This window comes from Hemibagrus wyckioides, linkage group LG16 (assembly GCF_019097595.1).
Source record: "Hemibagrus wyckioides isolate EC202008001 linkage group LG16, SWU_Hwy_1.0, whole genome shotgun sequence".
NCBI classification, from domain to species: Eukaryota; Metazoa; Chordata; class Actinopteri; order Siluriformes; family Bagridae; genus Hemibagrus; species Hemibagrus wyckioides.
The window spans coordinates 11,052,365-11,071,413 of record NC_080725.1 but is presented as its reverse complement, the minus strand read 5'-3'; the positions used below and the strand labels follow the sequence as shown (position 1 = coordinate 11,071,413).

Genomic DNA, 19,049 nt, shown 5'->3' with positions numbered 1-19,049 from the left:
CGTCTGCAGCACAGTCTTAAGCGGTTGTAATTTGAATCCATTCATGAGTTTCTGATTTTCCTGAGTAACCGGGATGGTCCGCATGAACTTCCATGACCCTGAATATCTACAGCCAGGAGTGAAACCAGAGACATCCTGCCCCCTGTAGGTCTTCAAAACTCAAACATTGTTGAATGAAATTTATAATGCATTTGGGTAACTGAGTGCTGATTTTTTTTACACAATGCATATAGTACAATGTATAGTTAGCCTGATAAGCACTTTGTTAGACCTACTGAGTGGGTTTATTTATTTGTTAAAACCTGTTCAGTGTCCATTTCTGTCTTTTTATTGTTAATGGTGTTTGCACCTGAATGAACTAAGTGAGGTACTAAATCATTAAATAAATAAAGTTTATTTGATCATCAACTCATCAATTATCTGTACATCTGCATGTCAAAGCTTTATATCTAAAAAGAGTATGTATCTCTTCCATATTCCACACGTATGTCAGCAGGCCTTCTTTCAAGGTTGGTTTGTATTTTTGTTTAAGTCACAAGCGATAATTACTACCTGAGATGAGACTCTGGTTGGTTCCCTGAGAGCAAGCACAGCCCATACTGCTTGAAAAAAACACACTTGCTCAGTTCAGCACAATCACACAAACACACACCCTTTCTCATTGAGGCAGAGAGGTGGAAAGACAGAAGCAAAGCAGAACAGGAGCTAGGTCCAAGATTGTCAGCTTCACATCAAGATGTCAGAATGTCCCACATTCTCAAACATTTCTTTAGGACAGAGTCTTTCCTGACTCTCTTGGGTCTAAATCGGGAATTTCTTACATAAGGTAAGACAAATTGAAATCCATAATCTTTGCTTGTAAGTAATGTAGTAGCCTATTTAGACAGCATTAACCACTGTTAATGTAATGAAATTATATAATAATAACCTCCATTTGAAGTCTATTTAGAAGATAGATGTGTCATACGGCAAATAATCATGGCCTGTGTTATGCTATGATGAATACTTTCCTAATGAGAGCCTCTGACTCTCTGATCCCTTTGTTTTTTGCTTATTCAGTGCTTAACAATACAGCAGATTACTATTATTATTTGCACTCATCAACACTGGACTTGCTAGGCCACTTGTTCCAGCTGGGCACACAACACATACACATGCACACACACACACACACACACACACACACACACCTTTCCATTCTGAAAATGTGGGCTGTGTTTGTGTTCATGCTTTTTTTTTGGACCATGCAGAGCATTAGGGTGGAGTTAGAGAGCTGTGAGAAACTGATAATGTTACTATCACAGTGTAAGATGTGTGGATCCTTCTTCATATGACTAAATAGTTCACTCTAAAGGTTTTTTTTTTTTGGATGATCCTGACCTGAACATTTGATTTCAACCTCACAGTTCAGACATCTCAGGTCTCAGTTCAGTTCAGAGGTAAGGCGAATTCAAAACACACGCAATATCTAAAAGTGATCTTTCCAATGTCTTTGTTAAAAAAAAAAAAAAAACAACTCAAAAAATATTTGTTTATTCTTAATAACGTCAAGCTGTATTTTGCGTACCTCAGCCCGTAAATGAATAGTGCAATGACCGTGTCAAAAATACGCCTTTCTTGTTTTGAATATATTTAGGCAAATATATATTTTTCTAATTCTTGGCTTTACAACCTTTGCTTTTAAAATCACTTTCACTTACAAGGTTAAACCAAACATAAGGGGAAAATACAGTATTAAGTATTATGATGAATGAATTTCAAGATTTACACTGACTTTTTTTTTATAGTATGTGCAGTCTGGAGTATATACAGCATATTCAATACCAATTTCACGTCCCAAAGCTATTTTAAGACCTCTGATTGATACATAATACATATTCACTATTTCAGCATTTACTTTTCTTTACCCTACATGTCACAAACAAAGACAGGAGGAAAAGCCTCACTGACTACTCTTCACCTAATTATTTTCCTAACCAAATGATAGCATCAAAACATTTGTTGAGTTGCTGCTTGTGAAACTTCATTTGCTTTTCTGAGATTTATTCTTCCAGCACATTTTAGCACTTTAAGCTGATCTCATTCTTGTCTTCAGATAGTAGTGATCTAGGCTTTATATAAGTTTGATGTCTGAAAAGACTATCAGACTTATTATACTTCACTTTTTCTGTAGCAGCTCAGATACTAACTATCCAGCTAGCTAGATTTAGCCAACAGTTTTAGCAAGCTAGTTAGACAATGACGTAGAAGTAAAAATAAATTCACTTTCTTTTGCGTAGCGCTTTTAAGGAGAGATATTGTAACAAAGCAGCTTTTCGGAAAGTTGGAGATTGCTTTAGATTCTAAACGAGCACGCTCAAAAGATCTCCATCAGTCTTTTAGATTTCAGCAGCAGCTTTAAAATTCAAAACAACAATGGTGAGCTTATGCAATGGATTAAGGTTGTAACATCAGAATAAACTATATCTTGAGGGTAGAAGTCCCATCTGCATTTTCTAAATGTTATGGATAGTTTAAATCAGAGCTATTCACTGACTCTTTTTTTTTTAAACACATATAATAAATAATGAAATGATTCAAGACGTGGAATTATCTAACCTACGACACGTCTCTTTGTCTTTCACTTTGTCTTTCATTTTGACGTTCTGTCTGATCAGAGGACGTGTGTAATGTTTGTAATGGTTGTGTGTACCTGTGGTCTCTGGTCCCTGATCCAAATTTGGAGAACCCCTGACACACAAAACTGAAAGTGTAATATTATTAAACTAACTAGTTTTTGGTGGATATTTTTCATCCATCCATCCATCCATTATCTGTACCACATCCTACACAGCCAACCTGAAGTCTATCCCAGGGGACACCCTGCATAAAGTGCCAACAAATCACAAAACATAATCACACACACACTCTCACACACTATGGACAATGCCAGTCAACCTACAGTTCATGTCTTTGGACCAGGGGAGGAAACCGGGGTACCTGGAGGAAACCCTGGAACATAGTTTGGGAGGAAATCCAAACTCTGAGCACATGGAACACGAAACATGAATCAAACCCCCAACCCTGGAGATGTGAGGCAAAAGTTCTAAGGATATTTCCAATCCTTGAATAAAACTAAGACAGCTTTTCCTTTTTTTCTAGTATGAAATGAATTTCTTTATTTTCTTATAAAAAGAAAATAAACGTTTTAAATATTTCCAATTATATGTTATACTATAACCTATATACAGTATACTGTATACTGTACACACTGGCCAAATGTGCATCATCGGCAGATTCTTGACTGTAAACATTCTTTGTGACAAGGAATGAATGAATCTGACTTTGCATGAGGGATGTGGAGTATGAAAGCAAGTTTTGTATCCGGCTCATAAATGTTTTACTGTGTGTTGTATACATCCTGACTAATCTAAAACACTGCAGCTTCACATAATAAGAAGAAATATTTTGCCCATAACGTTTAACAACAATGTTGTCACTGATCTTTCCAATGCATAGTAGTTTAAAAGCACAAATGACAAAGAGAGAGAGAGAAATGATGACTATTTTAGTTATTAGGTCAGAATTCTTCTCAGTCATTTTTGGAATAACCAGTGCAGCCTGTATTTCTTGTGACACTATTACACAAACAGGGGGGTTATGTCCAGCAGAACAGGTTCTCCAAGCACATTCACACAGGAAAAGTAAAAACCTGAAGCTGGGCTTGGTCAAAGTATGCTACTTTATAAATCTTCTTACTAACTTCTATGAGTGTGAAAAGCTTCCTATTTGGTTTTCCCACTAGCCCAGTTATGAATTTTTGGCAACCCATAATCCTTGACTATTAAAAAAGAAAAAAAAAACAATTCCAGATTCATAATATAGGACTACTGTAATATCTAAACATTTTATTACCAGCCCACTACAGAAGACTACTTATAAGGATGTAATAAGTTAAATTTGACCCGAGTTAACCTCTGTCACCTGAGATCTTTGATCTGAGATCTTTGGAAAGACCTTCTCTGTTGGAAGGAAATTACATGAACAAATGAATTTATGTATCAGTATAATCAATGTTATTACATCTTCGAGGATGTATTGTGCTGCTTACCCTGAGACATGTTTGGTGGGGTGTAACAATAGTTATTATAACAATAACATGGCTCATTAGTCAGCATGTTTTCTGTGTAAACACATCACTCTTCTCCTTCAACCCGTTCTTTTCAGCAGCATGACTCTTGGCTTGTATTTAAATTCCAGTTGTTTATTAGGAATTATGGAATGACGAGGATCGCATTTCTAACCTCATAGCGGTTTGATCCCACATGCTTAACGGCAACTGACCAAATCGGCCAAGGAAACCAGATTAACGATCGCTACTACTATGAATGTGTATTCACTACATTTATTATAACTAGGCTGTGGACTAAACTATACGCTCGTACCTTTGTAAAACGTCTTATAAGTGCATTTATTCCTGAAGTAAATTTGTAATATATGTGAATGTACTTTCTTTCAAAATGTGAATGTGAGTTAAAGGGGTTTGTCTACAGTCACAGAAAATTGGGTACTGAACAGTACCATTCCTTGTCATTGCAGTGGGGCTGTGTCAGGAACTCCTGGACATTTCTCTGCCAGGCCTGGAGGGGGTGCTGGCAGGTGATACTGTGAAGCCACGCCTTTCCTATTGTTCTAATTACCGCCGTGTCACCTGTTTCCCATTAGTCCTAATGTTTTGCCCTATAAATAGGGATCCTTCTGTACCTGTCATTGTTCTATGTTCTCTGTTCCATGCTTGTTGTCCGTAGGTCAGGTTTCTGGTCATGTTTTAGGTTTTTGTTACCATTTTGGTTTCAGTTTTGAGTAGCATCATGTGTTCGTCCTTAGGTTAGTTTTCCCCATGCCTTATGTTCATGTTAATGAAGCATTACTTATTTGAATCCTGCGTATGTGTCTGCTCCATGGCGTGCAGACACACGCAGCAACCATGGAGGTCAGGGTTCGTGCTCCGCACGGGGCGTGGGCAACTGGACGTGATGGACTGTCAAGGAAAGCTTTTTTTTTTTTAATCCTTATTGTGTATATAAGCTAGTTAATAGGGCAAGACCTCTCATTCAGATTCAGGTGTCTACCTAAAATCATCACAAGGTACAAAAGATACAAGAGAGTGATGTTGAGTGGTAGTCAGTTTAGTACCTTAGCAAAACTTCAATTCTAATTGCCAAAAATCAACTGGTTCTACACCACTGAACATTGTCCAAATATTCCTGATATATAATGGTCTACACCATAAACCCATAGTAATCACTGCTTTTAAATATTAAATACTCCACACAATCCACTGACAATGTACACACAGTTAATCCATTGTTTTTTTTTCAGCCATTGTGAAATCATCATGGTTTAACTGTGGAGGCTGTTCATTCTCGGCTGAATGCAATGCCTACAAACACATTCTTGCCATTTTTATGAAACAAAGCCTCGAGACTGAATGACAGACAGCAGTGTACAAAATTAGCCCTTTTTATGTCTAGAAACAGGCAGCTTTGAAATCGTAGTGGCACCAAAGGGCAAAAGTAATTAATGAGGTCTGTGTCTTACGAATGACTTAACATTCCAGTGTGACCAACTGTTGAACATGTAACAGCAATGTTAAAGTAATAAATCATAAATATTTAATTGTAGTAGGTGTTTTGTTTTTCTTTCCACCCTGTTCTGACACAGATGATGATATTGTAGTAGGACTGCTACTATTATGATGCTATTAGAGATGCTGTCATTCAAAGTGACGTAAACTATGCCCTAAACTATGTGGACACCTGAGCATCACACTCATATGTGTATGTCTTTCACAGGGTTGGAAGCACACAACTGCATACAATTTCTTTGTGTGCTGTAGCATTACAATCTCCTTTCACTAGAACTATGTTTTCCAGCATGACAATGCCCCTGTGCACAAAGCAAGCTTCATTAAGACATGGTTTGAAGGTTGAAAAGAGTTAAAAAACTAATTGTTGATACAATATAAGATGATGATATAATTGTTGACAGAATTTGTATGCTCCAGAAGTAAAGCTTGGAGACAATATGTGTACATACTGACCAAATTTGATACACATGTGTGACTTTCATTTAGGTTCTTCGAAAATTCCTAACTTTTGTTTCTGCATCAACAGGCATTTGCAAATCAAATCTGGAGGTGTTGTAGAAAATGAACCATCATCTGCCCAGGTCAGGTGCACATAAGCTTATGTTGGGATTCCTGTTCACCTGCATCACGATGATGTTGTACTGTTTTTCGGCGCCAACATTCCAAGCCAACACACAAAGGTTTGTCATTCATTCTCTTGAGGCAGTTGGGGAGGAATGTTAGATTATGTATTATTCACTATAGAATATTACACTTGAATGAATTTTTCCATCAACTTGTTTGGAAGATTGCTTTATTAAATAAATGTATTTGGTTATGATTAGGGCCAAAATTATGGTTAGGGATTAGAGTAGTGGGTTAGGGATAGGATAGGTATAGGGCTGGGTTAGGGCTAGAGTTTAGGTTTAGGAGTTAAGATTATTGGTTAGGGGTTGACCCTAAAACTACCCAGTTTTAATTTTTTATTATTAGGATATGCAATCTCACTCCTAGTCTGGGGTAGTTCCCTGATAATACATGTTCCTTAAATAGCAAAAGGCCTAATAACCCTGTACTGCATCTATCTCATCCACAGCTTTCCAGTGCCAGCTCCATGTGCAAATAAATCCTCAATATGGCAAAAGAAGTCTTCTTTCACTACAAGTGAGGTGAAGCACTGTGTGCCAAAAATGAACCTGATGTTCTTGAAGACCCACAAAGCAGCAAGCAGCACTGTTCTAAATATTCTCCTGCGCTATGGGGAGAAGAACGGGCTGAAGTTCGCTCTCCCCAGTGGTCGCAATGATTTCTCGTATCCTGCTACATTTATGCGCGTGCATGTGAAGGATTACAGGCCAGGGGCATGCTTCAATATCATCTGCAACCACATGCGTTTTAATGCTCCTGAGGTTGAAGCACTTCTACCGAGCGACACATTCTTTTTCACTATCCTCCGAGACCCAGCTCTAGTTTTCGAGTCCTCGTTCCATTACTACAAAAGTGTTGTACCCTTGACATGGAGGATCCACGGTGAGGATAAGCTGACAGATTTTCTGAATGATCCACAGGTCCATTTTGACTCAAATGGTTTCAACTCCTTTTACCTAAAGAACCTTCATTTTTTTGACCTCGGCTTTGACAACACAGTGGAACCAGAGGATCCCTTAGTGGATAGGGCCATTCGTGCCATTTCAGAGCGCTTCCAGCTCATCATGATTGCTGAACATTTTGAGGAGTCCCTCATTCTGCTCAAGGATGCTCTCTGCTGGCAGATGGATGACTTGCTTTTCTTCAGTATGAATACCCGCAGGCCTACAAGTGTGTCCCAGCTCACACCTGAGCTGAGGACCAAGGCGCGTGAGTGGAACGGAGTTGACTGGAAGCTTTATCGTTACTTCAACGCCACGCTCTGGGCCAAAGTGAACGCCTACGGGAGGAAGCGCATGGAGAAGGAGGTGAAAAAATTGCGCCAGAGGAACAGCAAGATGGCAGCCATCTGCATTAGTGGTGGGATGGCTGTGGAGGATCAGGACATAAGGGACCTAAGCATGAGGCCCTGGCAGCCTGTTGGAGAGAGCTCTATTTTAGGATACAACATGAGGAACAACATTGAGCAACAATACAGGGAGCTCTGCCGAAAAATGCTTACACCTGAAATTCAGTACTTAACAGACCTGGGAGTAAATCTGTGGATGACCAGATTATGGGGCTGGTTCAAAACTATTTTAAGACTATGATTTAAAGAAATAGTGCCATTCTTTGTCTGACCTCATCATTCTGAATAGAACAGAACAATTTGAAATAATAAAATATGGTAAACACATTTCCTGGCAAATTTAACAAAGAAATGACAGCCTTTGCAGTTAATTAGTATGTTTAATAATTATTGTGTGTGTAATAAATTGTACAATGTTTAGATAGAACGATAATATGAAATGTACTATAATAGTTTTTGTAATTGTTTTAAGGATAATTAAGAGAAGGCAAAAATCAGCTGATCCATGCAAGGTCCTTTACATTTTTCTTTCCTCTCCCTTTTGACTGCAGATGACTTTGCCACCTTCTCTGATGAGATCTGATTTCACAATCTGTTTTCCACTCCTTACATCCTTATCAGTTTTCTCCCCTTTCTACAAAAGCTTCACTTCTCCAGCCTACCACCTGCAAGATCTCCTCGGCTGTATCACTAACATTGTAAATAACTGGTCTTTTATTGACAAATCAGAGTTGAACCGATTCTGAAAAAGCTCACACTAGACATCTCTCACTTTTCTGCTTTCTATTTAAAATTCTTGAATGTATTGCAGTACTCTCGGTGGTCTATGGTTTTTACCCAGAAGAGCTTCAAGATCCTAACCAGGATTTTACCCAGTCTCACCTCACCACCCAGAAGCTACATGCCACTCGATCAACCAAACTATCATTAGTCAGCATGGTCAATTATAAGACTCTTCAGCCCATCCAAGGTGATTAATCCTTGGAATCAATTGTACAGGAGGGCAATTGTATGGCAGTCACAGTGAGTCATATGAAGTATTATGGAGAGGATGCATGCATGCAGACTTTCCACTGGTGTCCCACAAAGCTCAGCTCATGGCCCTCTTCAATTCTCCCTCTAAGCCTATACTACTGCTGAGGTTATATCCTCATGTGATTTTGATACCACTGCTATACTGTTGCTGCTCATCTCATCCCCTTCTTTTTCCATGTAGGATGTTGTTTACCTTTCCCAAAGATTTAGATGCAACCCTGCTTAGATCACACCATCTGACAACGCACGTAACCTGTTCAACCAACTATGCTTCTGTCATATTGCTAACCTGACTCAGTCATTCAACAACAGAAGGATCTCCACAGAAGCTAATCAGGTGCTTGTTTCTCTGTCTGTCTGACCCAACCTACCTCTTCATTAAGCACATTAATTTAGCATTAATTAAAAAAAAAGAAGCAGAAGAAGAAGAAGAAGAACTTACTGTTTTTGTTGCTGCCCACTTATTGTGCTAACTCCTTAGGGCCACTGGAGCAGAGCACATCCTTCTGATCAGCAGCCCAGGGCCCTAGCCACTAGTGGTGGTTGCCCCAGAGGAGTTAGCACTAATTAAAGAAAATCCTTTTGTACTGTTTTTGTTGCTGTATAGACTTGTTTTGCTAACTCCTCAGGGGGTGTTGTGGTTCAGTATTTAGGACCGTACTTAGATGTGTGACAATAAAGGCTTTCTATTCTTTCGTACTAATGTGAATGTGTTTTTGATGGAGACTACAAAGTACATCAGAAAGTGATTAGGACAAACAGATAGAAGGAGAAAAGAAGTTAATTAGTGTCTTATAGAACCTATTTTCCTCAACAACATTGTGGAACCATTGCTCTAAGGCAATATGTAATGCTTTGGACCTTAATACTTGTGTTTTGTTGAACATATGTACAGTATGTGCACTATGTGAGAATGTGTAGTATGTGGTATGATGTAGAATTTTACAGGAACAGGAACCACCATGGGATAAGTATAGAAAAATGTTATTTAATTATATATTTAAGGGAGGTCTGAAGAAAGACTTCTTTCGTCCTGTGCTCAGTGCTGCCCTGGGACAGTGTAACACAAATATAACCCTTGTTGGAAGTCTTCATATGAAAGGTTTTCAACACATACAGTATACGGTTTGGTTTTGGCTTCTAGGGTAATTAGAGACATACACTATATTGCCAAAAGTATTCGCTCACCTGCCTTGACTCTCATATGAACTTAAGTGACATCCCATTCCTAATCCATAGGGTTCAATATGACGTCGGTCCACCCTTTGCAGCTATAACAGCTTCAACTCTTCTGGGAAGGCTGTCCACAAGGTTTAGGAGTGTGTTTATGGGAATTTTTGACCATTTTTCCAGAAGTGCATTTGTGAGGTCACACACTGATGTTGGACGAGAAGGCCTGGCTCTCAGTCTCTGCTCTAATTCATCCCAAAGGTGTTCTATCAGGTTGAGGTCAGGACTTGTGTGCAGGCCAGTCAAGTTCCTCCACACCAGACTCTGTCATCCATGTCTTTATGGACCTTGCTTTGTGCACTGGTGCACAGTCATGTTGGAAGAGGAAGGGGCCAGCTCCAAACTGTTCCCACAAAGTTGGGAGCATGGAATTGTCCAAAATGTCTTGGTATGCTGAAGCATTCAGAGTTCCTTTCACTGGAACTAAGGGGCCAAGCCCAGCTCCTGAAAAACAACCCCACACCATAATCCCCCCTCCACCAAACTTTACACTTGGCACAATGTAGTCAGACAAGTACCGTTCTCCTGGCAACCGCCAAACCCAGACTCGTCCATCAGATTGCCAGATGGAGAAGCGTGATTCGTCACTCCAGAGAACGCGTCTCCACTGCTCTAGAGTCCAGTGGCGGCGTGCTTTACACCACTGCATCCGACGCTTTGCATTGCACTTGGTGATGTATGGCTTGGATGCAGCTGCTCGGCCATGGAAACCCATTCCATGAAGCTCTCTGCGCACTGTTCTTGAGCTAATCTGAAGGCCACATGAAGTTTGGAGGTCTGTAGCGATTGACTCTGCAGAAAGTTGGCGACCTCTTCGCACTATGCGCCTCAGCATCCGCTGACCCCGCTCCGTCAGTTTACGTGGCCTACCACTTCGTGGCTGAGTTGCTGTCGTTCCCAAACACTTCCACGTTCTTATAATACAGCTGACAGTTGACTGTGGAATATTTAGGAGCGAGGAAATTTCACGACTGGATTTGTTGCACAGGTGGCATCCTATCACAGTTCCACGCTGGAATTCACTGAGCTCCTGAGAGCGACCCATTCTTTCACAAATGTTTGTAAAAACAGTCTGCATGCCTAGGTGCTTGATTTTATACACCTGTGGCCATGGAAGTGATTGGAACACCTGATTCTGATTATTTGGATGGGTGAGCGAATACTTTTGGCAATATAGTGTATCTATGGACAGTGAGATCTTTGAGAGTGGTAACAGTAACAGATCCAAAATTAAATGCCAGCCACTTGTTAGGTTGCATAATCGTGCAGAAATGTGAGGTAATGAATGATGTAAATTTACTGTATACACACGCTGGTATGTTGTATTAGCATGGGAAATAATTTCCATTTAAATTTCCCTGTAGTGAATCAGTCAGTTATCATAATTCCTCTGTATAGTCTTTCACTGATGCATTTATTATTAAGGAATTTGATTGCAGTGCAGTACATTCTGTGCTAAATGAGTCAATTCCTTTAAAGGTACAAGTCGCAAATAAATAGTGTTTTAACCATTGTACCAACTTAAGGAATTGAATCATCTGATAACAAGATAAATGACTTTGCAGTGGATCATGAGGAGAATGGCCCACCAGTAATTCCTACTGTAACTGGACTTCCTGCTACTTTTTTAAGCTTCATCTTAGATTACATAAAAATGTCAGCGCATTAACTACTGAAGACATAATACATGCAATTGTGGGTTAAAACTTTCTCTCAGAAGACCAACAGTGGCTCTCTAGAAGCCCTCATGACTTAGCCACACAGTCTTATGGCCATTGCATCATAATCTTAACTACTTACGTCACCACTGGTTTGCAAATGTTTACAAGTTCCATTATAACTTACACCAGGTTTCTTGCATTTCACAGATGATAACTTGCGATCAGGTGAAGATGAGTCTGACTCCTGAGAATCAACCCCATCTTCTATCAAAAATGGGTCATTACTCTGTCACAAAACATGACAGAACACCATCCATAGGTGTGTGGGTTTGGATTTCTAACCAGTGAACAGTCAAGTATTATATATATGTGTAGATAACCATGAACCCATGTAGAAAAGTAAAATGAGCCTAAGAGGATTGACACATGGATTCTGAGCTTGTTAAAGAGCTGGACACTTAGAATGCATATGTACAAATAAATATATTTTATTTTGCATGAGTTGTGGGACAAGACTGGCAGGGCTCTATGTATTGCTTCAGGTAATACAGGCTACTTTGATTACTGGCAAGAAGACCAGAACTTACTAATTCATCAGTGCCCTTAGTAGTTAGATATACTACATAAGCTATACATTAAAAGCTTTTTGTGCAAGAAGGCTCTAAATAGCATTCTATACAAATCTGAGCCAGACAGATGACCCTGACAACTCAGTGAATAAACTAGATATGACTGAGTATACAGTCATCATGTGGATGGTGGAGAATATCATTACCATCTATTAGATCAAGATCAGACCCAAGAATTGTGGCTGGCATTAAAGTGTTAGTGACATATTGGCCAATCTGTTGATGTGATTATGAGCAAAACACTTTAGAGCGTTCTTTCAAGCTCTGCACTGTGACATTGTGTAGGTAGGGCCTTTGCAAACATGACGAAAGTGAAACAGCAGTCATACATGCACCAGATGGAGGCACCAGACAGCATATTAGATCACCATGTCTGACAGGAAGAGATGATGCAAAAGGAGTGTGTGTACAGGCTCATCAGAAATCAACCCCTCAGAATATTTTGTTCACTTCCGTGTTCTTCAGAGCACTGCAAAAAAAGTGGCAAGCCCACATGAACACTAAACATTTAAACATAATAGTATCAAACTATCTTAAAAACAACAACAAAAAAACAAGCACAATATTCTTTTTAATATACACTCATTATTCATACATCATCAGTAACCACTCTACCTTCAGTAACCAGGGTCACCGGGGATCCAGAGCCTATCCAAATTGTACTGGAGGCAAGGCAGGAATGTATCCTGAATAAGAGAAGTTCAGATGTTCAGTTTTCCTCCAACCCTACCTTTCAGCATTTTTTTGTGAAATCAAGCCTTCATGGTGTTCTTACACAACATTCTATTACAGGTTATGAGAATACATTTGTTTAAATCATTAAAAGTCATTATTCAGAGGCAGAAAGCATTTGGTAAATGCATGCAGAGATAAATTGTACTACCAGCTGGACGCTGAGGATGGCACTGAGGAGTCAGAAGACTGCATGTTCTCACACAGTTGCAGAGCAAGCCCTTGTTTCTGACTAGAACAGCATACTTTTTCTTGCCATGAATATCACTGTGTCAGACAACAATCTTTCCTGAGTGGGCACACACCCACGCTCCACAAGAGCCCTATCTGCTGCATCTGAACACATAGATATTTATTGTACATAAAATATCAATGAAATACTGATAGTGGTGAATTCTTCTTCTTTTTCTTCTTCTTCTTCTTCTTTTTCTTCTTCTTCTTCTTATTATTATGGTTGTTGACAGGATAAATATATGAACATATCAAATTACATACACATTCATAAACATTTAATCAAACATTAAATAAGAGAATAAAACAGTAACATGGCTATTTACTCAAACAATAACTAAATTATTTTTATTTTACCTTTTAACAGAAATACACGGATCATTGTCTCTACAGCACAACGGCCATTTCAGTTCTAGCTAATAGAAATGAAGAGTAGATACCTCTCCGCGTCCTTATTGGATAACGGTAAAGAAAGTTCTGTCCAATCAGCGTTGGTTTCCGGCCGGAACCAAACTGTTGTCCGTATGGCATCTCACGGTGATTGGATGCGTTCAAACCAGTCCTTCTTCCTGTCTAGGACCACTACATAGGGTATAAAATAGCAAAATATACTCCCTATATAGTGCACTTTATTATTAATTGTGGAACGATTTGAGACCGAGCCTTTTCCTCGTCAGACTGAGGGGAGCCTGGAAGACTCTTCTTGCTGCCGTGCCGAGTAAGCAGTCTGGCTGAGGCTGCAGTGCAGCCCGAATGGGGCTCCTGGCCCCACGCCATTAATATCAGTCCGAATTAGCTCAGTGTGTGGACTATATTCAGGCAGTACTGAATATTGAATTGCTGACCACCTCTTGATAAAACCTTTTTGAGGTTTTTTTTCGGAGCAGCATTTTCATATACCACATAGAAGAGGCTGTATTTCACTATTGGAAGCAGTTTTGATAACAAGTCGATGGTGGAAACTTGGGTTGAAAGCGGACAAGAACAAGATTTTAACTGTAAGTTTGCCATACCAGCCTGAAAATCCTAAGCTGTAATTTCAGGTTAAAAGTTGTGAGACTTTTCTGTGTGAACTGCTGATTAGTATTTTTGCAAGAATTGCTGTTTGTCCACGTTTCATATAAACCATGATTCATGGCACTGTATCTCGGGTCAAATAAGGACTTCACAAGTTCACAACTAAGACTGACTTCAAAACTCGACTGCTAAATTGATTTCTGTGCATTTTGATTGTGGGTCGTTTTTTTTTTTTCTTAAATAAGTCTGAATATGGAAAACTGGATCATTTTTTAAAAAAAATGACAGTGTTGACTTTGATAATGAACCAACTCTTAAACTGTCATTCTTGTCTTTGCAGTTAGCAGTGCTAGCTACCTCCATTTGATATGACTAGCCGAGCTTAGTTAGCTAGCTAGCAAGCTGTTTCTTTGTTCGGAAATCTCGCTTTAAAAGCATAAAGTCGGGTGTTTGTAGCAGAACGACACTGCGGTGAGTAAAATTCGGCCGTTTTTAAGGTCGTTTCACGAAGCACTGTGAAGAAGTCCATCTTAGCCGGCTTTAATTTGAAATGAACTTTGTATTTAGCAAAGCGAGGCGAAGTCGGTTGAGTCGTGTGTGTGTGCGCGCGCTAACATTAGCAATGGGGGGGGGGAATATGGCTTACAGCTGTACTTTCATTTTTAAGGTGCTTTATTTTAAATGTAGAATGTTTGGCAAGTGTCTTTCCTCGGACTAACCGAAGTGGAAAGTGAGCGGTCTTGGTCTTGTAGCCGTCTGTAAAATGTGCCAGACAGGCTAAATTTGTCCAGCACATAGACACACCGCGGTTTCCTTTGAACGTGGAGTTTATATAACTAACGACGGCTTTGAATGAGAGGAATTTCCTCTGAAACTTGGTGATATTTTGCGTGTGAATATGTTTGCATGTCAGTAGGTTTCTCCATTTAGGAACATGACTCGGGCTTGTCTCAGATATTGATTTTTTTTTTATTATAATTATTATTTCGAGGCTCCAGCAGCTCTATGGAATACACTATCGTACATTTAGCCAGCTGCAGGGGCCGATGAGGTCATGCAGGCGGGCTGCGACATGCCAGTGTGTCTCCCATCTTAAAATGCTCTATGCGTCCACACACACACACACACACACACACACACACACACACACACACACACACACCAAGGGCAAAGCACAGTCTGTTCCATTAAAGCTGCAGCCACTTTCACGAGACACCCCTCTGTTATTTTGTCTCACAGAGCTCTCCAGTCCTCTGCAGTGCAAGAGCCGCTCCCGCAGACTGACAATCATGGTGAGCTTGTGCATTATCTTTAAAGAAAATTATAAAAATGCTTCATAAATTTGTTGCTGCATTAAAATGTGCTTCAGTTTCTAAAATGTCCTTGCTTTCTCATTGCCTTTTTTTTTTTAATGCAGTCAGGTGTGTCATTTCCTTTCAATTGATCTTTGATCTCTGGTTGCATTCATATGTATTGTTTTTTTAATAGCCCCGACTGAATAATTAGTTTCTTCTGCATGCATGTTACAGTCCCTTTTTTGGATTTCCTCTCATCTTGTCTTGACTCTGCAGCAGTACCAGGCAATGTTGAGCACCATTGCCAGCATTCCTTGCTCAGTTGGAAGTTTGCATTTTCCTGACACACACTCTCTCTCTCTCTCTCTCTCTCGCTCTCTCTGTCTGTGTGCTGCAGCAGCACTGAGGGTTCATCAGGTTCGCAGTGGCGGGTAGAGACAGGACGGGAGGAGGGAGAAAGGGGGGGGAAAGTGACCTCTTTTTACTTGGCTTGGAAGCGCTCCAGAGCTGCAGTCGGGGAAGCAGAATAGAAGGGATTTGAACAGGTGCCGGTCCATGCTATTGTGGCCATGTGTACTTTGCTTAAGGATGATCAGTTTTCTTCATTCTTCTCTTAGGATTTTGTACGGCTGCCTGCTAAGCTCCTTTTTAGTTGAGATCAATCAAGACTGTTACACATTCCTTATTTGGAAAAGTCTGTGGTCTGATATATTAGAGGAAAGATCAAGTTACAGTTAAGTCTAACTCTCATCTGATGGTGACTAAATATCCTCCACCCCTAAAGGCATTGGCTTTGATTGTTGCTTAGCTTATTATACTTTGCACAATAGTCAGAAATGTGTAGCTGTCAGGGGCAAATGTTGTCATGTCATTAGCATGTGTATTGTGTGCTTAACTTTGTTAATAGCCGTAATTTTTAATATTATTATTATTAACATTTCTTCCCTCTTCAAGCTTCCTGCTGCAGAATTGAACTGACAGGACTGATGGAGGATCCCCAGAGGTATGTTCCAGTACTCCAAATTCTAAAACAATGAATATGGAATTAAGTTCAAACAGAAATCAGGCTGTATGAGCTACAGATGCCTCAGCACATCACTTCCTCTCTTTTCTCTTTCATGTCTCATCTCTGTCTCAGGGTTAACATCTGGGCCCTTGTGCAGGCCAGGGTGATGGGGCACCACAGTGAAAATTCAGCATTCCTTCAGCTGGATGTAGGATAGAAGTGGTTTATTAACATGGAATCTCCTTTAACGGAGTCTCAAGAGCCTCCTTGTATAGTTTCTGTTTTTCCTAAATTGTGTATATTCTCATTTTTATGGTGTGTGGTAAAGATGAAATATGACTCTGGGGCCGTTTTCCTCCCCATCTATGTGATTTTTTAAATACTATGATAGAAACGCTCGGGACTCTAAGCCTTGATAAGTTCATGTTCTTGGGAGGACACAAAGTATCGTCAAGAGCCACAAAGCACCTCGCGACAGAGCTGACCGATTTGGAGCTGTACAGACCCACACGTCTGCATCGTTTACAACCTCCACAGGGCCGAGACCACCTGCAGCAGCATGTCACCCACTTGTCCACTACCTACAGAAGCAAGATCCTTTAATTATTATTATTTTTTTTAATTTTTTTTTTCCAGTGTTCGTACCATTGTGTTTTTCCACAGACTCTCAAAGACTTCAGTATTTAATATGTTCCAATGTTACATCTTCCAGTCACACTGCTAGGGGCAAATACTTCAGGAGGGAGAAATAAAATGATCTATATACCCACAAGCCAAGTCCACACTTTTTCCAGCACACTAAACTCTGCCAGATTTCATCAGTCAGTTTGTCCCTTTGTTTCTTCATTTTCAGATCTGCCCTTAACCTACAGCAACTGATCTTGTCTTCACACACTAAACTACTGAAACCTATACTTACAAACTCAACAGTATTTACTGAGGCTAAGAGTCCCCAAATTCCCACGCAGTTACTAGACGCTTTGTAGTACACAGTAATTTTAAAAACGTTTTTAACCTTGCTTTGATTAAATATTTTTTTTTGGCTTCTTTTTTTTTTTTCTTTTGCTTTGCCAGTATATTAAAGTGTAATCATGTGCGTTGTGATATAGAAGTAGCTGTAGAAACCGCATTGTTTCCTTGTGGTAAGTGATTGAGATGCTGCCACGGATTTGAGACACTGATGAATGGTGCTATTTTGGACTTTAATCTGCTCCTTGGTAAGGTAGCTGAGATGGTTTTTATTTCATATCTATTCACGTCTGGAGAAGGTGTTTGGTTCTTTGTCGTATGGTTGTTGTAACTTGGTCTGGATCGACTTTTTTTTTTTTTTTTTTTTTTCCTTCTCCCCTTCCTTCCCTCCCTCCCTCTGTCCCTGCCTCCGTCCGTCCCTCTGTCCCGCCCTCCTTCCTCCCACTGTCGTTTCTGTGCGGCTTTCTCTTTGGATTAAACAAAAAATAAATAAAGAAAATGATGCACACTAACAAAGACCACAATAATTTTTCTCAGAGGAGACAGTCTCTTCAAACAGGGTGATAGCAAAAAAATAAATAAATAAATAAAAATAGCGGGAGCAATCACAAAACTGCAATTATTAATGTTTATACCTTTAAGGTCAAGAGCTGATACGATGGATTAGTCGCACTTACTGACTCTAGATAATTTGGCAGTGGCAAAATAGCATACCATCTGTGAGCATTTTCTCCTTGATAGTACTATGTCAAGGACCTGAAGTCTTTAGCACTTGAAGTATGTGAAGCGATTAAATGTTGGGCAGAGAGTTGAGGCTTCTTTTGAGGTGTCTTTTGCTTAATATGTAAATATATGTTCACCCAGAGAAAGGCACCACCTTTCCTATAGGACAACTCCAAAATCATACTTTTTGTTTTTTTTTGGGAGATTGTCCATGGAAAGGTTGGTTTAGGGTTACCAATCAGCTGCATAGTCTTTACTAGTCGGTAATTACAAGATGCTTCTTGCAGCCAAAAGGCTCACATCTCATAGCACACGATCTGATCATGCTCTTTCCTAAGCTGAAATGTAGCACTGATGAATTAGTGTTCATCAACTTTTCTTGTTCATTTATATTTTTATTTAACAGTTTTGTGAATGACTTGTAGGTCACATTGAGGACAGAAACCAAAAAGCTTTCTCTTTATTTTGGGTGATTCAGTAGCAAAATGTCGTCCTTCGGTATTTGCAGTTTTGTCTTTGCTTCCAGTTAAACATATACTTTAAACAATTCCCAATTCAACGACCAACTTGAAAGCCCACTTTAGTTTCTTCGTCTTCCTTTTTTTCTACTATAGTGGGAACCTTCCCAGCTTGCTCTAGATCTTCCCTAGTGCATCAGCTGCATGCTTTCCGCTTTGATTCGTTTTCATCTTCATCTTGACTGTTTGCATTTTCTCTCATAGGCTAGGTATTCTAGCTCCTGTAAATAGCATAGATTAGGTAGGGTCTGCTGTACTATGTTGAAATACTATAATAACTATTGGTGTAAAAAGATTTAAAAAAAAAAAGTCAGCTTGTGATCAATAATGAAGCACTCTGTATTGTACAAGTAATTTTGACCATTTAAGCAGTAGACCATTAAACATGCAAGCTCTCAA

The 19,049-nt window shown here is 39.6% G+C and overlaps 1 protein-coding gene and 1 long non-coding RNA gene across 4 annotated transcripts; both read left to right on the top strand.

Annotated features, from left to right (window-relative positions):
- The first annotated feature begins 653 nt into the window (after nucleotides 1-653).
- gal3st1b (galactose-3-O-sulfotransferase 1b) lies at nucleotides 654-11,873 on the top strand. 3 transcript variants are annotated; one of them, XR_009206866.1, is made up of 4 exons: nucleotides 654-826; nucleotides 6,156-6,309; nucleotides 6,705-8,976; nucleotides 11,738-11,873. XR_009206866.1 is itself a non-coding variant. In XM_058411822.1 (3 exons), the coding sequence occupies exons 2-3, from the start codon at nucleotides 6,191-6,193 to the stop codon at nucleotides 7,843-7,845; spliced, it is 1,260 nt and encodes a 419-aa protein (XP_058267805.1). In that variant the 5' UTR covers nucleotides 654-826; nucleotides 6,156-6,190; the 3' UTR covers nucleotides 7,846-9,311. The 3 variants fall into 3 exon arrangements, 2 of the variants coding, with proteins under 2 accessions (XP_058267805.1, XP_058267806.1); XM_058411822.1 differs by lacking the exon at nucleotides 11,738-11,873 and having other exon boundaries at nucleotides 6,705-9,311; XM_058411823.1 differs by lacking the exons at nucleotides 654-826; nucleotides 11,738-11,873 and adding an exon at nucleotides 1,148-1,439 and having other exon boundaries at nucleotides 6,705-9,311.
- Nucleotides 11,874-13,855: 1,982 nt separating this feature from the next.
- On the top strand, nucleotides 13,856-19,049 carry LOC131366871 (uncharacterized). The gene is made up of 4 exons (XR_009206867.1): nucleotides 13,856-14,120; nucleotides 15,379-15,431; nucleotides 16,389-16,437; nucleotides 16,573-19,049. It is a non-coding gene; the product is annotated as an uncharacterized LOC131366871 (long non-coding RNA).

Excerpts from the sequence above, each read along its gene's own strand:
- gal3st1b (XM_058411822.1), top strand. The coding sequence starts at position 6,191 with ATGAACCATCATCTGCCCAGGTCAGGTGCACATAAGCTTATGTTGGGA. Across the intron at positions 6,310-6,704 it reads TTCCAAGCCAACACACAAAG|CTTTCCAGTGCCAGCTCCAT; the intron begins GTTTGTCATTCA and ends TCTCATCCACAG.